The 20,487-nt window shown below is 48.0% G+C and overlaps 1 protein-coding gene across 1 annotated transcript in view; it reads left to right on the plus strand.

Annotated features, from left to right (window-relative positions):
* Window positions 1-20,487, plus strand: part of MTSS2 (MTSS I-BAR domain containing 2) — a 116,478-nt gene that overhangs the window by 55,909 nt on the left and 40,082 nt on the right. Inside the window, exons 3-4 of the mRNA XM_084812335.1 lie at window positions 3,295-3,368; window positions 19,993-20,077. Coding sequence (XP_084668461.1) covers window positions 3,295-3,368; window positions 19,993-20,077 — 159 coding nt within the window. The remainder of the gene's footprint in view (window positions 1-3,294; window positions 3,369-19,992; window positions 20,078-20,487) is intronic.

Raw genomic sequence — 20,487 nt, forward strand, 5'->3', positions numbered from 1 at the left:
TTGCAGACCTGCACCTGAATGCCAGCAGTGGCCAGGTGTGCCTTTAACCAACTCTGTTTAATATGCTAACTTCATCCTTTCCTGGAGACATCAGAGCTGGCCCCAATCATTTCCGCTCTTCTCACTTCCAGGTCATATTACTCTAATGCAGTTTATATGGGGCTATCCTGGAAGATAGTGAAGAAACTATGGGATGACCAGAAAGCAACTGTGGCTGGAACTGCCCCTTCAGACCACATTATGCCAATCCTTCATTGGCTTCACTGGTTATCCATTTTCCTCCAAGCTTAATTAAGGAGCTGGCTTTAACCTCCAAATAGACCTAAATGGACTGGGGCCAGAATATTTTAGGAATCTCTCTCTCTCTCTCTCTCTCTCTCTCTCTCTCTCTCTCTCTCTCACACACACACTCACTCACTCACTCACTCACACTCAGACTGACTCAGACTGCTTTTGTTTCACTTGGAGACTCTCCTTCAGGTTCTATCACTGTCTTAAGACAAGGTGGATGAGTCCCAAGGACAGGACCTTCTCGTTTGTGATGCCCAAATTTGGAATAGCCTCTCAAGAGAGGTACACCTGACCTCGTATTGCCTGCTAAATAAAAACATGCAGTGAAGATATTTTTATTTAAATGGACCTTTTTAGAATCTTGATTTTATCACCTATTTATCACCTGTTTTAGAGCTCGTAACCGCGGATTGAACCATGGTGCAGTCCGAGCCCTGTTCAGGGGGAGAGGGCGTTTTGGAGCCACCCGATCTAATGCCCCAGTGATTGCGGCATTCCAGCCACCCACCAGGGTCTCGACCGAGTGGCCGTTGGCATGCCCCAGAGAATCCCCAAGCGCGTTCAGGAATCCATTTGGATCCATAAGATGCCTGGGGCGGACCATTTTAATGGGTCCTCCACCCCTGTGGAGGGGTTGTGGAACTGAGAAGTCCAACGTCACCAGATAGTGATCTGACCATGACAAGGGGGTGGTGGATATACCCCCGACTTCCAGATCACTCCCCGCTTCTCCAGGAACAAACACAAGGTCTAGTGCATGACCGGCTACATGGGTGGGCCCAGTTAGAATATGGTGCAGCTCCCAGGAGGCCATGGTCTCCATGAAGTCCCGAGGTGCTCCTGTGAGGATGGCCTCCGAATGTACGTTGAAGTCCCCCAACACCAGTAAGTTAGGGGACTGTACACGCACATCAGAGACCACCTCAAGCACCTCGGCCAGGGAGTCAGTCGTGCAGCGGGGTGGACGGTACACGAGCAGAATCCCCAGACTGCCCTTCGGGCCCAACCTCCAGTACATGCACTCAGCAACCTTGGTCTCCCGGAGAGGGGGTCTGGTGAAGACCAAGGACTCTGGTAGATAACAGCCACTCCCCCTCCCCGATCCCCAGCCCTCGGTTGCTGTGCATACGAAAATCCAGCTGGACACATGGCTGCAAGGGTTGGAGCTGCAGCCTCGGCCAGCCAGGTCTCCGTAATACATGCCAGGTCTGCACCCTCATCCAGGATCATGTCATGGATGAGGGAGGTTTTCTGGGTAACAGACCTGGCATTGCAGAGCAGCAAACGAAGGCCAGAAGATGGGGTCACGCCTCCCCCAGCCATCCTTTGGCTCTGGACAGGCCCGGAGCAGGGGACAGATACTACACATCTCTCCCTTGTTCCCCTTAGTTGGCATGGCCTGCCCCTAGCGCTCCGCCAGCGCCTGCCGCCCAGCCTCGGTATGTTCTGGCCCCCAACACTCCCCCCACTGCCTCCATCAGGTGGACACATGCCCCCTCACTCCCGCCTATCAGGCAGGCTACCCACCCCTAAAAACACAACAAAATCCCCCCCAACAAAATAAAACAAACAAAACAATTAAAATCCCCTTAAAAATGCCAGGCAGGAGTCCACAGGGAAGGCCTGGTGGTGGTGGCAGTGGCGGCAGCAGCAGGCCCAGCGGCGGCAGCAGCAGCAGCAGGCCCAGTGGCGGCAAGCACGCCTCTTCCCCGGTGGTGGTGGTGGTGGTGGTGGTGGTGGTGGTGGCGGCGGCGGCGGCGGCGGCGGCGGCTTCTCCTGCAGGCCCTGGCTCTCCCAGGCCACCTCAGCCAGCCAGCTTATGTAGCCCCTCCAGGGAGGGGCAGGTGGAGCAGCACAGCTGGCTCGGTACCTGGGGGCCTGGTCCTGCAGGGACTGGCGGTCTGCCAGGCAGAGGTCCACAGGGAAGGCCTGGTGGTGGTGGCAGCGGCGGCAGCAGCAGGCCCAGCGGCGGCAGCAGCAGGCCCAGCGGCGGCAGCAGCAGGCCCAGCAGCAGCAAGCACGCCTCTTCCCCAGTGGTGGTGGTGGTGGCTTCTCCTGCAGGCCCTGGCTCTTCAAACTGGATTCTTGCACTTCCTCCAGGGTAGAATCCCTCTGCAGAATGCTAAATTTGGTATTCTCCAAGTCACACAAAAAGCAAAGCTGTTGGCCATAAGAAAAATTCCAAAATCCATATTGATGTAATACTTTTATTGGATCAATCAAATGGTCACAATAAGTATGCAAGCTTTTGAGATCTCCCTCCCTCCCTCTCTCTCTCTCTCTCTCTCTCTTTTTCATTTACGAGGCCAGATGTTACAAAAACAGTTTAAGGGGGAGGGATTAATTTGTTTTGAAGTCACTGTCTCTGAATAATCACAAGAGATCTGGAGATCTCGGAACCTTGCATGTTTTTGAGACCTTTTGGTTGGCCCAATAAAGGTATTACACTACTACATATTTTGGAATTTTTCTTCTGGCCATTATGGCTACCTTTGCTTTTTGTACAACTCAAAATAGGCCCCTGTTGTAGATTTATATTTGAGGAGAAAAATAGTGGTGATGGGCCAACAGTCTTTCTAGAAAGCTTGTCTGCCATGATTGATCTCTTGTTCAATAACTTCCTGATGAATCCCAGAGTTCCCCCAGAACATCATCTCATGCTATTAATTGAGGGGTCATGCGAGAGAAGCTGGATGGCCTCGAGATTTAAAAGGCAAGTCAAACTCAGTTTGTGCAGAATTATTACCCCAGTTGTACCTCCGGCCTCTGATCTGCCTCACGGTTGATAGTACTGCTGGTTTAGGCTGAGGTGCCAATAATTCAGGGGTAATGGCACACAGTCTGGGAGTTGTGCCTCAGCATCCTCTGAAGTGATGCAAGGGATCCTCCCTGGCTATACTGTGCAGTCCGTTGAGGCAGCAAAATGTCTTGTGCTGGCTGCTGTCCATGTGTGATGAGGCCCGTCTCCCATCTTTCTCATGTGCATATCTCTTTCTGCCTTAGGACTACAGTACTGGCTGCAGTAGCCTTCCTGGATGCCTTCCAGAAAGTAGCAGACATGGCCACCAACACACGAGGTAAGACCATGTTATGCAAACCTTTTGGGTACTGGTTGAGGATTAAAAGCTGTTTGGGCTTGAAAGCCACTCCGCTTTTCTTGGGAATGAATGGAAGAGAGCAAAGCAACACCCAACTATTGCTAATAAACATCTGTGAAAACTGTTCACAGAACTGTCAGGTCAAAATACCTAAGTGTACCTAGTTGCGATCGCTTACACTGCATTAGTTACCCAATAGCACACACTTTTTGACACTTTTCACAGAGCTTTAAGAGCAATATATTAGTGAGATTTTGTTTCACACTTTCAGTCTAGTCCAGTGTTGCATTTCCACAGTGGCTACTCATATGCCTCCAGGGGAACATATCCAAATGTAAAGGGCTCGAGCTAGAACAACCATCTGGGCAGGCAGCGTTTTTCACTGGTATTCCCAGGAACGAGCATAACATGTACAGCATCCCTAAACATAGTTGCAACCACCACATCTTGTAGCAATGAATTCCAAAAGCTTTATTTATTAATTATTCATTTATTTCCCCAAGGAAACATTGATAAGGCAGCCTTCCCCAACCCGGAGCCCCCCAGATGTGTTGGACTGCAAATTCCATAATCCCCAAGCCAGCACAGCTGGCTGGGAGATTATGGGAGTTGTAGTCCAACACATCTGGAGGGTGTCTGGTTGGGGAAGGCTGGATTAGAGGATTTCTGTCTCCCCTTTCTAATTCTGAGGAAGCACTCAAGGCAGCTCACATTGATAATAAACAGCCATAGAAACTATCCGTTGAAACAGAAAAGCAGCAAATAAATGTGTGTGTGGTCTGAAGCTCATTGCAGTCTGTGTCCACAGAAGACCCTGGGCTTGTTTGTACTGCTGGGAGAGAGATTAGTTTCTTGATGGTCTCTTGGATAATGCCTGACATCATCCATGACCATCCGTCCCAGTGCTGACCTCTCGTAATCCAGATTCCAAACATGCTTGCGGGATCACTGTGAGGGGAATAGCCCTCATCCTGCTCTTCAGCAGTGCTCGTTCTAAGGTCCTGTCATAAGCAAGCACCTCTTTTATGAGGTGCTGCTTCTTCTATTTCTGCTTTGGTGCTGCAGTTGCTGAGGGCTGGCTCCTGGAGGTCTCAAGGACATAAGAACCATGTTGGATCAGACCCAGGGTCCATCTAGTCCCGCATTCTTTTCACACAGTGGCCAATGAGCCTTCTCCTCCAGGAATTTGTCCAACCCCCTTTTAAAGCCATCCGAATGGGTGGCCATCACCACATCTTGTGGAAGTGAATTCCATAGTTTAACTATGCACTGTATGAAGAAGTCCTTCCATTTATCTGTCCTGAATCTCCTACCAATCAGCTTCATGGGATGACCACATTGGGTTCTAGTATTATGAGAGAAGGAGAAAAATGTCTCTGTCTACTTTCTCCACACCATACATAATTTTGTACAGTTCTATCATGTCTTCCCTCCCTTGCTTTTTTCTAAGCTAAACAGTCCCAGTTGTTGTAACCTGTTGGGGAGTTGCTCCAACCCCTTGATCATTTTAGTCGCCCTTTTTCTGCACTTTTTCCAACTCTTTTTCAATATCCTTTTTTGGGTGCAGGACCAGAACTATACACAGTTTTCCAAGTGTGGTCACACCATATGGGCAGTATGATATCGGCAGTTTTATTTTTGTTTCCTTTTCAACTTGTGCCTAAGACAGAATTTGCCTTTTTCACTCGGTCAACACCTTCATTGAGCTAACTGCCACAACCCCAAGATCTCTTCCTTGGTTAGCCACTGCTAGTTCAGATATCAGCTTATATGTGAAGTAAGGATTTTTCTTTGCTTCAACGTGCATCACTTTATACTTGCTTACGATGAACCTCATTTGCCATTTTGATGCCCATTCTCCCAGTTTGGAGAAAAGCGTTTGGAGCTCTTTGCAATCCCCTTTAGTTTTAACCACCTTAAATGATTTGGTGTTGTCAGCAAACATAGCCACCTAACTACTCACTCCTAATTCCAGATCATTCATGAACAAGTTGAAAAGCATTGGTCCCAATACAGATCTCTCTGGGAACTCAGGGTTTACAACCCTCCCCTGGGGGAATCTACCATTTATTCTTACAGTCTGCCCTAAAAGTTGCCCATAATGGAGAATGCCATGACGTGCCCTTTCTTCCTCCAGTAGCATTAGGACTGGGAAGTGACATGTTCTGAAAATTGTACCTGTCTTGGTAGAGGTCTGTATTTGGGGGGCAGTGTGGCATAGTGGTACTTGGGATGTGAGCAACATAAGCACCATCCCTGCTTGGCCATAAAGCTCATGGGGTGGTCTTGGGCAAGCCACAGCCGTAGTCTACCAGGTAGGAATAAAATAACCCCAGGTTCACTGCCATAAACTTTTGGGAGAATGAGTGGGAGACAACCTGCTTAAAAAGAAAAGTGACTTGCTGTGCAACCAACAAGTGCCCTGATTGCCTGTGACATTGCTGCTGGGTGTGATTCTTTGTCTATGGCCCTGCCAGTGGTGCGGAGAGGTGCTTTCCAGAGGTCTTCTCCATCTCCATTTACAGACATGTTGCATCCACTTCTCCCAAGTACACCCACGCCCATGCATACACTGACTTTTCCTGCTGCCAGGATTGCTTCAAGGATTTGGCCACGCTGGCCGTGCTTGTCTGTCTGAGCTAAACCGGACATGCATATGTGTGAAATGCATTGGTTTGCCTACAAAGCCGTGGGTGGGAGGGGTGTTCACTTCTAACACTGAAGGGACCATCCAGGGTGGGGGAATGCCTTAAAGCATTGGGGCGGGGGAGGAACGGGTTTCCCCCCAGCCGCTTCCACATACTCCTTTCCGTGTTAAGAGCGGGCTCTTCTCCCCCAGCCCTGCTTCATAGCTAACTGGAGAGTGCATCTTCAGTCAGCATGGCCGCCTCTGGCTTGGCCCAGTCTGTCACCTCCCCCATCTCAGCAGAATTCCCTGCAAAGGTCTTTGGGATTTAGGGAAGCTGTGGACAGATGTGCGGTGTGATTACCAGAGGCTGAGCCACAGGAAATAGAAAAGTCAGCCAAACCAGGCTGCTGTTTAGAAAGGAGGTCAGGAGGGGGAAGGGAGGGTTGGGCAAGGTGGACAGTAAGAAAACAGCCCCGGGGCTCATGGGAGAGTATGAAAGGAGTAGTGGTGCCCTTATGTAGGGCTGCTAGTTTCCCTTGCAGCTTGGACTGTGACTCTTCGAGAATTCAACAGTGGGGGCCGGGGGGGGGGGGCGGAAACTGAGGCGGATTTCATGCAAACAGCTAATGAGCGGGGAAAACCTTTCCTGGGCAGCATCCTTCAGAATACGTGGTTATGTGCTCCCCCATATAAAGACTCGCTGAGCACAGGAAACTACAGGGGAGTTCAGATGACCCTCCCATGCATTGAAAGCACGCATGCGGTGGGTCACGAGGCTGTGTGGCCTATCCCCACTGCCGACATGCCTAGCAGGCATACGTGCACGCCATCTGCGCATTCAGTTGGCGTGTGAAGGGGCTCTGCACATTCACACGTGTAGAGCCCTGACTCACAAGGGGGGCACTGGCATGCATCTCGAGCCCCTGCACACGCCAGCCAAGTGCTCAGCAGCAGGAAGCGGTGGTGCCCACTCAGCTCCGCAGTCCCCACCTGGGGGGTCATCTGATCCCTCCTAACATACGAGGGAAAAGTGTTCCATCGTGCAGGAAATGTACCTATTTCTGAACTGCTTGCTTGTGTGGCATTCCAGAGCAGGGGCTCTCGCTCCCTCCTTTCCCAGGGTGCTTTTGTCCACCCTAAAGAGGATGTCTACATTTTGCATGTCTCTTGAAAGCAGAGAAGACGAGAGAGTTCCCTCGTGCCCTCAGATGGCATGTTCCTTGTTGCGCAGTCCAAGAGTGTATCTGGCCCTGCTTGCTTCTGTCATGTGAGTAGTCTAGAATATTGAATCTTTGTAGCCTAAAGATTTTTATTCAGGATAACAATTTCAGACCAACCATGCAGGAATGAGCACAGGTTTGATATCTTGTTCCTTGATCTGAAAGGCTGCAAGCTGTAGGCTTTGGCTGTTTTAGGATCCCAGCTCAGCAGCTCCCAGCTTGCACCATACAGAGCTGTCTGCTTTTCTGTACAGCAGAGGGCATCCAGGCCATCTGGAGCTCTGTGGGGAGGAGGAGTTGGTAGTTGGCATGGAATCAGGTTTGTTTAAAGACGCACTAGCACTGCCATAGATTAGAGTCGCCTAGTACTGTCAGTCCCCTTTGGCATCATTGTTGCTTTCCTGTCTTGCTGGTGGCACTGCTGATTTGGAAGCACAAAAGAGGCGCCTGTCCAGTGCATCTTCTGGATCTGTCTCAGGGATGGGGCCTATGAGTTTCATCCTGGGCATAGGAAGACACTGCCTTCCCCTCCTCACCCAAGTCCATACTCTTGATCCTTCCTGTAGATTAGAATTGCCAGTGTACTAATATGTGTATGCTAAAATCCAGCGTTTCACTTTGTTTTAACCATCCTGATTGCGTGTGTGTGTTTGTAAAGATGGACAAAGTGTCTGCGTTGGAGAATTATATAGCATGAAATTAAGAGGAATTACAGGGGCAGAACAGATACGCAAATTTCTAAGTTATGAACAAAATAATACATTGTAAGATCATAATTAAATACTGTATATTATCATTACTGTATACAGAAGACAAGATTGCCCTCCTGGGAATATTTATTGGTATAAGTATGTTTCCAGTAGACACCGGAAACCCAGAAGGGTTGGTGCCTGCCTAATTTGTAGTGGTAGGGAGTTCCAGAGAGTGGGCACTATGACACCAAAGGCCCTATTTCAAGCCATCATGGAATGGACCTCTGAAATCTGGGGCACCACCAGGAGGGCATCACCTGATGAGCACAGCAACTAAACAGGGTGTTAAGGGGTCAGGCGATCTCTTATGTCACCTGGTCCTAGGCTATGTTTTGTTGTTGTTGTTCAGTCGTTCAGTCGTGTCCGACTCTTCATGACTCCATGGACCACAGCACGCCAGGCCTTCCTGTCCTCCGCTCTTTCCCGGAGCGTGCTCAAGTTCATATTCATTGCATCGGTGATGCTATCTAGCCATCTCGTCCTCTGCCGTCCCCTTCTCCTTTTGTCTTCAGTCTTTCCCAGCATCAGGGTCTTTTCCAGTGACTTTTCTCTTCGCATCAGGTGGCCAAAATATTTGAGCTTCAGCTTCAGTATGTGTCCTTCCAGTGAGCAGTCAGGGTTGATTTCCTTTAGGATGGACTGATTTGACCTCCTTGCAGTCCAGGGGACTCGTAAGAGTCTTCTCCAGCACCACAATTCAAAAGCATCAATTCTTCTAGGCTATGTTACTTCATTGTTATTCAAGCTGCTTTGGCCCCTGATTAGTTTGCAGGAACAATTGAAAGTGCTGGTCATTACCATTCAAGCCCTGTACATTTGGGAACAGGGCATCTGAAGGACTGCTTTCATACATGAACTTGCTCATCTGTTGAAGTCCGTTAATGGGGCCTTGCTTCAGGTCCCACCACTGTAAGAGGTGTGTCTGGCAGTGATCTGGGACAGGGCCTTTCTGTCAGGACAATCAGATGGTGAGATTCCTAATGGTGCTGTTAGGTCTAGGCTTTAGTGCAGTAATCTGGAGCTCCTGCACTCAGTAGTGACCCATGCTCAGCAGTGGCATGCAAAGGCCCTGACTTCATACTTCGCCTAGGGCAAAAAGGAACTGCAATGCCTGAAAGTAATGTGAAAATCTCACAGATTTTGGCAGTTGCTGTCACTGGGCAAGGAAGTGGAAGCAGCAGCCATGGCCATGCATGCGCACTGCTTGGCTGCTGCATTTGAGCAAGATGGTGGTGGCAGAGGGAGCCGTGCATGCTGCTGCTCGCTGGCCAAGGGCCTGTTTGTGAATGAGTTGCCTGCCTGCTTGCCTGCCTGCCTCCCTGCCTCCAGCAGCCGCGTGGCTGAGGGGGTGAGCGAGAGGAGCCTTTGCCCACCCATCATTGCCATCCCGCCTAGCCTAGCCTAGCATACCGTGGTCAACCAACTCTACTAATTCATTTCATTTTTGGTATCTCTCCCATATTTTGTGCTAGATTTTTTCATTCTTTATTTACTATTGACATTAGTGCAAAAAGCCTGGGCTAAGATAAATCCCTCAGCTTTCTGATTGGTGAAGAAAAAGTGTGGGAAATTGCTCTATCAATGAAATTAATGTATTTTGTAAGAAGCCACCAAGGGCCACAAACATCTCTGTTTCTAAATTTCTTGACTTATAACCATCATGATAATATTGGTCCATCTGTTTTCTGTGATTCAAGATATATTGGAAACTATTTTTTTTCCTGATTAACCTATATAACCTATGCTAACTTTAAAAAGAACAAAAGAGAAGACAACTGTTTAATGTGGGGAGGGGAGGAAGTGAACTCTAAAGACCCTCAGAGGAGAAAAGGACATGGATGAGTAGAAATGGTCTGGGCTTGTTCAGCTTGGTAAGACAAGCAGAAGCCTTGGCCTAAACCCAGCACACCATTCGCGCAAGAAATTGCTGCATTAGCAGAGTTCTGCTGCTTTTCCAGTTGTGCAAGCGTTAGCAGACCGGATTGTAAACCTAAGATCTACAAGCAGTTGCGCAAGTGGGACTTCAGTTGGATCCTCTCCACGTGCGGTGTCATTTGCACTAGCAGGATGATGCCCTTGGAATCAACCCATTTTGTTCCTTCTGTTATTAAGGAAAGGCTGGAAAGAGCAAGGAGGAAAAAGTGGAATGGATATCTCTGTCTATCTATGTATCTATGTATCTATCTATGTGGCAGGGAATAAGCTATGTTTTGGCTATGCCAGCCATCCCTAACCTACTGCTGTCCAGATTCCCAGCCAACACATCTAGAGGACACCGGGATGGGGAAGGTTGAGCTATGCCACCTGCCCTGAAACCTACCCCCGCCCCGGACTGTAGGTATGTGGGGTCAGGCTGATGCCATTGCTTAGTAGCAAGGGAATGGTATTCTGCACAGCTTCCTAGATGCAGGCAATACACACATTACTTTTGAGGAGAGGTGAAATGGGAGGAAAAGACTGAACTTTCTGTCAAGTAAGGAAAGTTACCAAAATGGAACATTTTTGAAGTGAAAATTATTTGGAAGATGGCATAATAAAAAACCAATAGATTCTCTGGCATGGAATGGCCCGTGCTCCAACTGTGTATATACAATGTGCTAATAATGAAAGTGTGGAATGTATATGTAAGAAAAAAAAGAATTAGAACAGCGGTCTGCTACTCGTGGCCCTCCAGATGTTTTAGCCTACAGCTCCCATCAGCCCTAGCCAGCATAGGCAGTGACGAGGGAGGATGGGAGTTGTAGGCCAAAACATCTGGAGGGCCACGAGTTCCCCACTCTTAAATCAGAGCATAGTGTTCAAGCCTTCATGAGGGTCGTGTCATTTGTCACCAGTGTAGCAGAGTCCCTGAATGGTGTGCGTGGAGGGGGCAGGCTGTCATTGCTCTGTTGCAAGAGTAAGGAACTTTGCTCATGCTCACACAACATCAAATGTTTTGTATTATTATTCTGAGATAAATATCACAGGCAAAGAAAGGAGAGGGCTATAGATGAAGGCACATTTACTTACAAGTAAGCTCCACTGATTCACCACATACAGCAACTGGGCTCTTAGTTGGAACGGCTTAATATAGAATGAGCCTGGTTTGTGTCTTTGTGCATATTTATTTATTTATATCCCACCTTCTCACCAAAAAATGGTGTTCAAGGCAGCTAACAGATTAAAAACAAAATCTTAATTGAAACATAACAAAAACAAATAAATTAAAAACACAATTAAAAACAACAATAAAAGAAATAAACAGCACCAACCAATTAAGCCCCCATTCAGCAACAGACAAGCGGACTGCCTGAATAAAAACACCTTTAGTGCTTTCTTGCATGCATCAAGTGCATATGGATGCCCACAGAATGTTTTATTGTTTGCTTATCTCTGGTCAGAAAGCAAAGCTGCTAGTCGTTTTTCTTTGCATGAGTGCCAGGGAAGACGGGGAGGAGGATACTGTACAAACCATCTGATCAGCTATTTAATGAGTAAAGATCTTTGCTGGGTTTGCATAGTTGGTTGGAAACTTTAGCCCAGCCTTCCCCAATCTGGTTCCCTCCAGATGTGTCTGACTACTCTAATGCTGAGGCTGTTGGGACTGTTGTTTTTATCTTCTATTTTATTCCTGCATTTTAACTTCGTGTGCAAGCTTTCTTGGAAGTGCAGGGTATATGTCTTTTAAATAAAGAAATAATAATATAAAAGCAGAAAGTAGCCTGGTGCTGAATGTGATCAAAAGATTATTCAGTTCACATATCTAAGGCAGGCAAGAACAGTGAAGGGCTAGACAAAGTGGATGAACTTTCAGGACATCCCTGGGGAGCGCATTGTGCAGGCAGGGTGTCACCCTCTCCCCAATTGCAACCTCCTCCCTTCGGATTGAGGGAACACCTGGGGGGAGGCATCTGAGATCATCTTCAGTGCACAAGACTAGCCTGTGGTGGACTACCAGGCAGCTCTTCAGGTGCCTAAGCCCTAAGAAATGTAGGGCTTTAAAAATTAGCAGCTGCACTGGGAATTGTCTAAGAAACGCACTGGGAGCCACTGAAGTTCTTTAAGCACTGTCAGAATACGTTCCCAACATCCCCAGTTAGCAGCCGAGTTAACCCACTTTGAGTGTAGTAAATGCAGAAGAAAGGTCTATAAATAAACTTGACCTGATCCTCCTTAACACTGATGGCTTTCACATCTATTTACAATTTTCCAAGTAATTTATCTTTACGTTTCTTGTCTGTGTTTCCTCCTGAATGTCTCACTCTTGTCTAAATGTTGGTGGGAGTACAAGGTGCATCACAACATTTATATTTTCTGTTTCTGAAAAGAGACAGAAGGAACTTGGGGATTGTGCTGTTTTACCCATTGAAGTGAGAAAAGGAGCTGTTAACTGGAGGGTGAGGAAGAGGGAAGCTGGGTAGTAAGTGCAGGGCTGCTTTGACTGTACCTCATGGATGCCTGTAGCAATACCTCATGTGATCAGAAGGTGCACCCAAGATGCCAGCGCTGAAGAAAATGTGGGTGGTGGTGGTGGTGTTCCAGCTAGAGTTACAGATAGCATCTCTTGGGTGAGTGTCAATAAATATGTAGACAGGGGTGATCCAGTAGACATTGTTTACTTGGACTTCCAAAGGGCTTTTGACAAAGTCCCTCACCAAAGACTCCTGAGCACACTTAGCAGTCATGGAATAAGAGGAGAGGTCCTCTTATGGATCAGTAAGTGGTTAAAGAACAGAAAGCAAAGAGTAGGAATAAATGGTAAATTCTCCCAATGAAGTAAATAGTGGTGTCCCACAGGGATCTGTATTAGGACCAGTGCTTTTCAACCTGTCCATAAATGATGTGGAATTAGGACTGAGCAGGGAAGTGGTCAACTTTGCAGATGACACCAAATTATTTAGGGTGATTAAAACAAAAAGGAATTGTGAAGTGCTCCAAAAGTATCTGTCCAAATGGGGAGAACGGGCATGTAAATGGCAAATGCGGTTCAGTGTAAGCAAGCGTAAAGAGATGCACGTTGAGGCAAAAAAACCCAACTTCAAGTATAGCCTGATGGTGAGCAACCAGGAAAGAGATCTTGGGGTTGTGTTGGACAGCTCAGCGAAGATGTCAGCCCAGTGTGCAGCCACTGTTAAAAAGGCAAACTCCATGTTAGGCAGAATTAGAAAAGGAATTGAGAACAAAACTGCCAATATCATACTGCCCCTATACAAATCTATGGTGCGACCACACTTGGATTACTGTGTCCAGTTCTGGTCACCACACCTAAACAAAGATATTGTAGAGCTGGAAAGAGTGCAGAAAAGGGGAACTAAAATGATCAAGGGGCTGGAGCATCTCCCCTATGAGAGAAGGTTACAACAGCTGGGATTGTTTAGCTGGGAAAAAAGGAGGGTAAGGGGAGACATGATAGAGGTCTACAAAATTATGCATGGTGTGGAGAATATGGATAGAGAGACATTTTTCTCCCTCTCTCAAAATACTAGAACACAGGGTCACCCCATGAAGCTGATTGGAGGGAGATTCAGGACAGATCAAAGGAAGGACTTCTTCACACAGTGCATAGTTAAACTGTAGGATTCGCTACCACAGGGTGTAGTGATGGCCACCCATTTGTATGGCATTAAAAGGGGGTTGGACAAATTCCTGGAGGAAAAGGCTATCACTGGCTACTAGTCCTGTTGGCTATGTGCTACCTCCAGCACCAGAGGCAGTGAGAGTATGTACACCAGTAACTGGGGAACATGGGTGGGAGGGTGCTGTTGCGCTCATGCCCTGCTTGTGGGCTTCCCATGGGCAACTGATTGGCTACTGTGTGAACAGAATGCTGGACTAGATGGACCCTTGGTCTGATCCAGCAGGGCTCTTATGTTCTTACACAGTCATAGGGTGGGGATGGGGGCAAACTTGGCCCAGCAGGAGCAACTCTGAGAGGAAATGTTCTTGGTCAGAGCAGGGATGGGAGAAATGAATTTGTCTTGCTTTTCGTTTTGCGCTGAGGCAGCAGTCATGTTCAGTGAGCTAAGGAAGCCACTAAAGGAAGTGAGTCAGCCTCATCTGTCCATGGTTGCAGCTGCACAGCAGGTGGGGCTGCTTCATATCCTCCAGCAAGAAAGAGTGTGAAGTGCCCCACCGTTAGGAAAGGTAGATATGGCAAGTTTTTCCCATCATGGGCACAAGCTCCAAGAAGCAACGAAGGGTCAGTCATCATGACATAATAATCTGATGTTGTGGCTAGCAGGTGCCCTTGTTCCTTCTTCAACCTTCTGAGAGATGGAAGTTGTCAATGAGAGAAGGCAAGAATTTTTGAATGCTCCATTCTTAGCAGAGTTAGACTTCCAACAGATGTCAGGATAGTTGAAATCCTCCAGTACTTCCATGGATTGCCTCTGTGAAATGGTCCTCAGCTTTGGAAAAGTATTGTCCATGTTTGTTGCCTAGCTGGGCGGTCTCTGGTATCCTGCCACAACAATACCTCTTTTATTTCTCTCTCCTTCTGTCCTTACCCAGAAGCTTTCAACAGGGTTTCCATTCTCAGATTCATGGATTTCGGTGCAGGTGACATGTAACACTACTCCCCCTCCCTTTCTGTTGGATCTGCTCCTTTGGTACAAGGTATACACTTCAATTGCTATATTCAAATAATGAGACTCATCCCACCAAATTGCCGTGATGCCCATCTGATCACACTTGCCTTCTTGAGAGTCCCATCTGGCAGCAACACGGCAAGAGGCCTTCTTTGTGATAGCACCTTCACTCTGAAATATCCTCCTCTCTGTGATGATGTCAGGCACCAACGATAATGTGCTTTCGATGATTATTAAGAAATGTACTTGTTTACTCTGGCTTTTCCCAACCATTATCTTGGGAATACTTTATTTAAATGATGTATCGTTTTGTAATACGTTGTGAACCACTTCGAGATTTTAAAAATGGGAACCAGTATATAAATATCCTTAAATAAATAAATATTAGGATTTCACATTAATTCTGCTTATTTCCCATACTCTCTGTGTTAGCATACACAGAGTATACTGTCTGTGTACTGGAGGCTATGGGTGTTGCACCTTCCCCATTTCCCTGCAGTATTTCCCTGCAAATTACCAAGCCCCATCTCCATGGTCTTGCTTCTGCTGTTATTCCCAGCCCTTGTGAGGTGCACCCCAGCCCCTACCAGTAGCACAGGCCATGATCCAAGAAACCAAAACGTTCCCAAGGATGCCGTCTATGCGGTCAGGTGTTCACTGTGAATATCCTGCTTTCTCTACCATTTGACAGGAAGGAGTGATAAAACTCCCACTTCTGCCCCCTCACCCTTCACTTTCCCTTAACGATTCATTCAGGTTTTCTTCTGGCTGTGTCTTCTGTTCCTACATTGATCAGCAGGAGCAGATTGCAGTCAGTCAGTGGGTTTGATGCATCTCAGCAACCTCTCCATCATAACACACCTCCTGGGATGACATGTTGTATTTTAATGTGAACTGCTTAGGAATGTTAATATATTAAGCACATAAAAGTATTATGAAAAAGAAAAGGAAATTGGTTTTGTGGTTCCAAAGGCACAGGATGTCTCCTCATTCCCCTGGTCCTGTGTGTCATGTTCTTCTATGTGCCATCCTCTTGCATTTTGAGTTTCTTCCTTCTCCACAGAAACTTCCTCCTTCGGGAGCTCTTTCAGCAGTGCATTTTGCCTCCCATCTAGAAACTTTTCATCCTCCCAGATGAGCCAGAGTGTAGAGCAATGAAGGGGACAGTGTGGCCCTCCAGACGTTGGCCTGCGCCTCCCATCAGCCCTAGCCAATGGTGAAGAAGGATGGCAGTTGCAGCCCAACAACATCTGGAGGGCTACACAGTCCCATCCCTGGTGAGCTCCTTCCGCTTCCAGCACCTGCTATAGGTCTAGTTCATATCTTCAGGGAGGAAGGTAGACGTGACTTAGGCCCTTCAGGCCCCTGCAGCGGCTCCCTCTGTCTCCATGGTGCAGCGATGTCCCGATGGGGCCGCTGTATTCCTGGACTTCCTCGCTGAACTCCCCGGTTGGCTCCTCTGGCCCACACTCACAGGGGAAGGCGAGCCCTGCCCCAGAGCTGACCTGCTTCGGCTTCACCCGTCAGCCTCAGGGCTTCATAGCAGGCTGTCACATGACCCAGTAGCCACAACTCCACCCCCAAACCTCAGCGAACTGTAGAAAGAGCAACAACAGAAAAGGAAAGCTCCAAATCCCACAGCAAGCCAGGTAGCTCAGGAGAGAAGGGGCCAAGCCTCCAAAGGGCGGGGTGGGGGACCCACAAAAGCCGCCATCACCATCTGGAAGGCTCCCTGCAAGGAGGCTTGCCCAGGGCCTGTGCTGCTGTCTGTTCTGTGCCACGCAAAGACCTTTCTTCCTCCCACGCATTTTAGAGTTTAGTTTTTAGAATTTATGACTGCCCTTATTTTTTATTAATTTTTATGCCTGTGCTGTTTGTCATTTTATATTGTAATTCTTTTGACTGTTTGTAATCTGCCCGGAGAGCTTTTGTTATTGAGCAGATTAATAACAATAACAATAATGAGGAGGAGGAGGAGGAGGAGGAGGGGGCTGGGTCAGGTGACCCAGAGAGAAAAAAGCCTCAAGGGGAAAAAAGCAACGTTTAATAATACTTTTTGAATGTGATTTACGTTAGGACTCATATTGCATTGGATGCTGCCCATTGGCAAAAACCGCAGAAGATGCCAGCAGGCTTGCTTCTGGCTACACATTTGTGCTTATGTCCCAGAAATTGTGAGAGCCAGAGGCTTACTTTTTCTTTTTTTTAAGGGTTGTTAAATCTTAGTTACCATACAGGCTTACATTGATTGCTTTACATTTACACAAATTTGCATATGAATGTCTGAAGAAAACCATGTTAGTTTTGAGGTGATGAGCATGTGTTTGAGCAGATGCCATCTTAGAAGAGGCAGACTTCCTCCTGTGTGAGAAGGAATGGCAAATACTTCTTCTAAAATGACCCCTGCCACTCAGTTTTTACAAGTATTGCACTGAAAATAATAAACATATCTAAAAAGAACCTGCTCTCTGAATAATTAAGGGCAACTTTTAAATATATCAAAAGTTTTATAGTGCCTCCCTCAATCTTGTGCCCTCCAGATGTTTTAGAGTTCAATTCCCATTAGCATGGCCCATGGTCAGGAGTCCTGGGAGTTGTGATCCTAAACATCAGGTTGGGGAAGGCTGGCCTAACGCTGGCCTAACAGATCAATGGGCTTAGCTTTGCAATTCTATTTTTGTAAATGAAAGCTAAGGAATTCAGGCGGGCTAATGCGCTGAATGGGCAACAGGTGCATGCCCAGAACTGGCAACCCCAGCAGTTTGGGAATACTCGTAGGAACACAGGAAGCTGCCTCCTACTGAGTCAGAACCTGGCTCCATCTAGCCCAGTGTTGTTGACACTGACTGGCAGCAATGGCTCTCCTTCAGGGTTGCAGGCTGGAGTCTTCCCTAGCCCTCCTTGGAGGTGCTGCCGGCGATTGAACCTGGGGCCTTCGGTATGCTAAGCAGCGGCTCTGTTGTTGAGCCTCTGCCCCTCATACAGGGCAGTTTGAAGGATTAGTGAGAGAATGCGCTGGAAGTGCTTTTAAAACTCTGCAGCAGCCTTTCTCAACCTGGCGCCCTCCAGATGTGCTGGACTACAGGTCCCATCACCCCCAGCCACTGGCCATGCTAGGGGGCACCAGGTTGGGGAGGGCGGCTCTGCAGTGCTGCCAAAGAACCGTGCTGCACGCATTACATCTGCAGCGATGCAAGCTGCCTCACAGTGGTTGCTCTACTTCCTTGCAACGTCCAGGTCACCTGCAGTGTTGAGAGGCAATTGTGTTCTGGTGGTTCTTCTCTGAGAGTGGATGGCCGGTGTCTGTGCTGCTGTGTTCCTGTGGGTCAGCATCACACTGGCTTGCAAGCTGCAGCATCTACAACAAAAAATATCTGGGAATCCACACTGGCGAAGGAGGGAAGAGTGCAAATTCCCAGATATTTTGGTGCAGCCTGCTTCAAAGAGAGGCAAATTGCCCTGTGCAATTGAGACAGTGGTTCAAAATGGTGTCCATGCAAATCCTCATTAACCCAGGTTGAGCAGGTTGGCTGAATTGATCGTAGTTCTCGTGTCCACAATAACCTTTTCCCCGCTGCTTTTGTCTGTTCCCTGTGGCGTGAGGGGTGAATGCCAATCTCAGATTAACCTGGTTTTACCGGCTTTGCCATTTCTCTGTGTTAGCCTTTCCTGGCACAGTTGTTTGCATTTGCCAATGAATCTTCCACAATCACTCTCTTTGCTGTGCTGGGAATACATAATACAATGGATTGGGCCATGACGGACTTAAGTCCCATTTATTTCAGTTAGTCTACTCTTACTTATCTTACTTATCAGTAAGTCTGGATCTAACCCAATGTTTTCTTCCCAGGAAATGCTTAAAATGTACGGTCAACAAGAAGATGTGCCTGATCTCCTCTGATATCGGAAGCTAATCAGGGCCAGCCCTGGCTAGTACTTGGATGGGAGACTGCCTGGGAATCAAGCTTCCTGCACTGAGCAGGGGGTTGGATGTGATGGTCTTGTAGGGCCCTTCCAACCCTGTGATTCTGTGATGCTATGATTCTAAGACAAACATGAGTGGAGTGGGGGGAATAACCTTTATGTACATTGCTCGGAAAACAGAAGGTGGCTTAGATGCTAGAGCAGCAGTTACTGTAGAGGTGGGCGACTTGTGGCCTTCCAGATGTTTTGGCCTGCAGCTCCCATTCACACCAGCCAGTGTGGCCAATGATGAGGGGTGAAGGAGTTGTAGGCCAGAATGTCTGGCGGGCCACAAGCCGCCCACCCCAGCTTGCAGCATACATGACCAGAGGCCAGTGGGAGAGGGTGCCTGCTCCAGAGCAGAACAGAGACACCCAGGAGAAGAGATGGTGGACTATGAGGGGAAGTGAGGCAGACGTGAGAGCATAAGAAGAGCCTTGAAATTGGGTCAAGCCACAGGCCTCTAGTCCAGCATTCTGCTCTCACAGTGGCTAGCCAGAAGCCTCGATAGGAAGCCCACAGGCAGGACAGGAGCACAACAGCACCCTCCCGCTCGTGTTCCCCAGCAACTGGTACTGAGGGGCATCCTGCCTTAGATACTGGAGGTGGCATAGAGCCATCAGGACTAGTAGCCATTGACAGGCGCCATGAATTTGTCTTATCCCCTTTTAGAACCATCCAGATTGGTAGCCTTTCTTTCTTTCTTTCTTTCTTTCTTTCTTTCTTTCTTTCTTTCTTTCTGATTGCATTTCTGTGCCACCCAATAGCTGAAGCTCTCTGGATGGTTTATAGGCTACCACATCTTATGGTAGCAAGTACTATAGTTTATGGTGTGTTTACCTCGTTGCCTCAGACAGTTGGTTTTGGATGCCATTAAGGGCAGCAGAAGCATTGAGGTGTAACCAATAGGACATGGTCTACCAGGATATCTGCTGTGACAGCACTACTGAAATGCATATCAACCATCCTACCATTTATTTCAGTGAGACTTGCACAGGATAGCTTCTTGGTGGATTGGGTCCCCACATGAATTAGTATATGGGGGGCATTTAGACTTCCTCCCTCAGACACCAAAGAAGGCTGGCCCGTGAGCCATAGAATCACAGAGTCGGTGATGGGAGGGAGTGGGGACCGCGAATTTGTGGATCCGCAGTCAGAGCGCTCTCTCCAACCTTGGATCCAGGAATCCGAATTATCCTATGACCTCCCAGACTCTGTCTAGGGGTGTCCTCCCTAAACGACATCCCTGCTTTGGTACTTCGAAGACAAGGTAGCTCATCTGAACACACACAGGCACCCAACTCCCGTGTTCTCTTGCTCTGCCTGTGTCGACGCGCCGCTCTCTCACATGTTGCGCTCCTCAGTACCTTCTTTGGACTGAACAAGGGCTAAGGAAATCCCTTGCCTGATTGTCCCAAAGTCACCCTGATGGTTGTCCACTAATCCATGGGCTGTTTTCTTTCTTCACCTCAGGAGCCACGAGAGACATTGGCTCGGCCCTGACCCGCATGTGTATGCGGCACCGCAGCATTGAGGCCAAGCTGAGGCAGTTCACCAAGTAAGTGTAATTTGCTCCTCCTGTGCAGCTAACTTGTGTCCCTGAGTCCCAGGCCGGATCTATATGGCAACAAATGCGAAGCGCCTTCACGTTTAATGCCAGTTCTCATGAAATTGGCTTTGGTCTGTCAGGAGCATATGAGGCAAAAAAGGTGGCGTTAACACAACCTTAAAACCCGCTTTTCAGAGGTCAAACTGCACTTTAATCTGCCTTGCTTTGCAGCTCGACGGGCAGAGTCCTGGCATTTAGAAGTGAATGTCATCAACCCCATAGATGCTGCTCAGCCAACGAGAGGCTTGCTCCCTGCCCCTCTCCATGTTCCACTGCTCAGGGAAGTCTTATGTAAGAGATTAGTAGTGTCGGATAGTTTACCCTCCCCCTTGCATCCACTGACTGAACCAGCAATATTG

This window comes from Heloderma suspectum, chromosome 8, assembly GCF_057233095.1.
Source record: "Heloderma suspectum isolate Gila_16-S chromosome 8, 16-S_ref, whole genome shotgun sequence".
NCBI classification, from domain to species: domain Eukaryota; kingdom Metazoa; phylum Chordata; class Lepidosauria; order Squamata; family Helodermatidae; genus Heloderma; species Heloderma suspectum.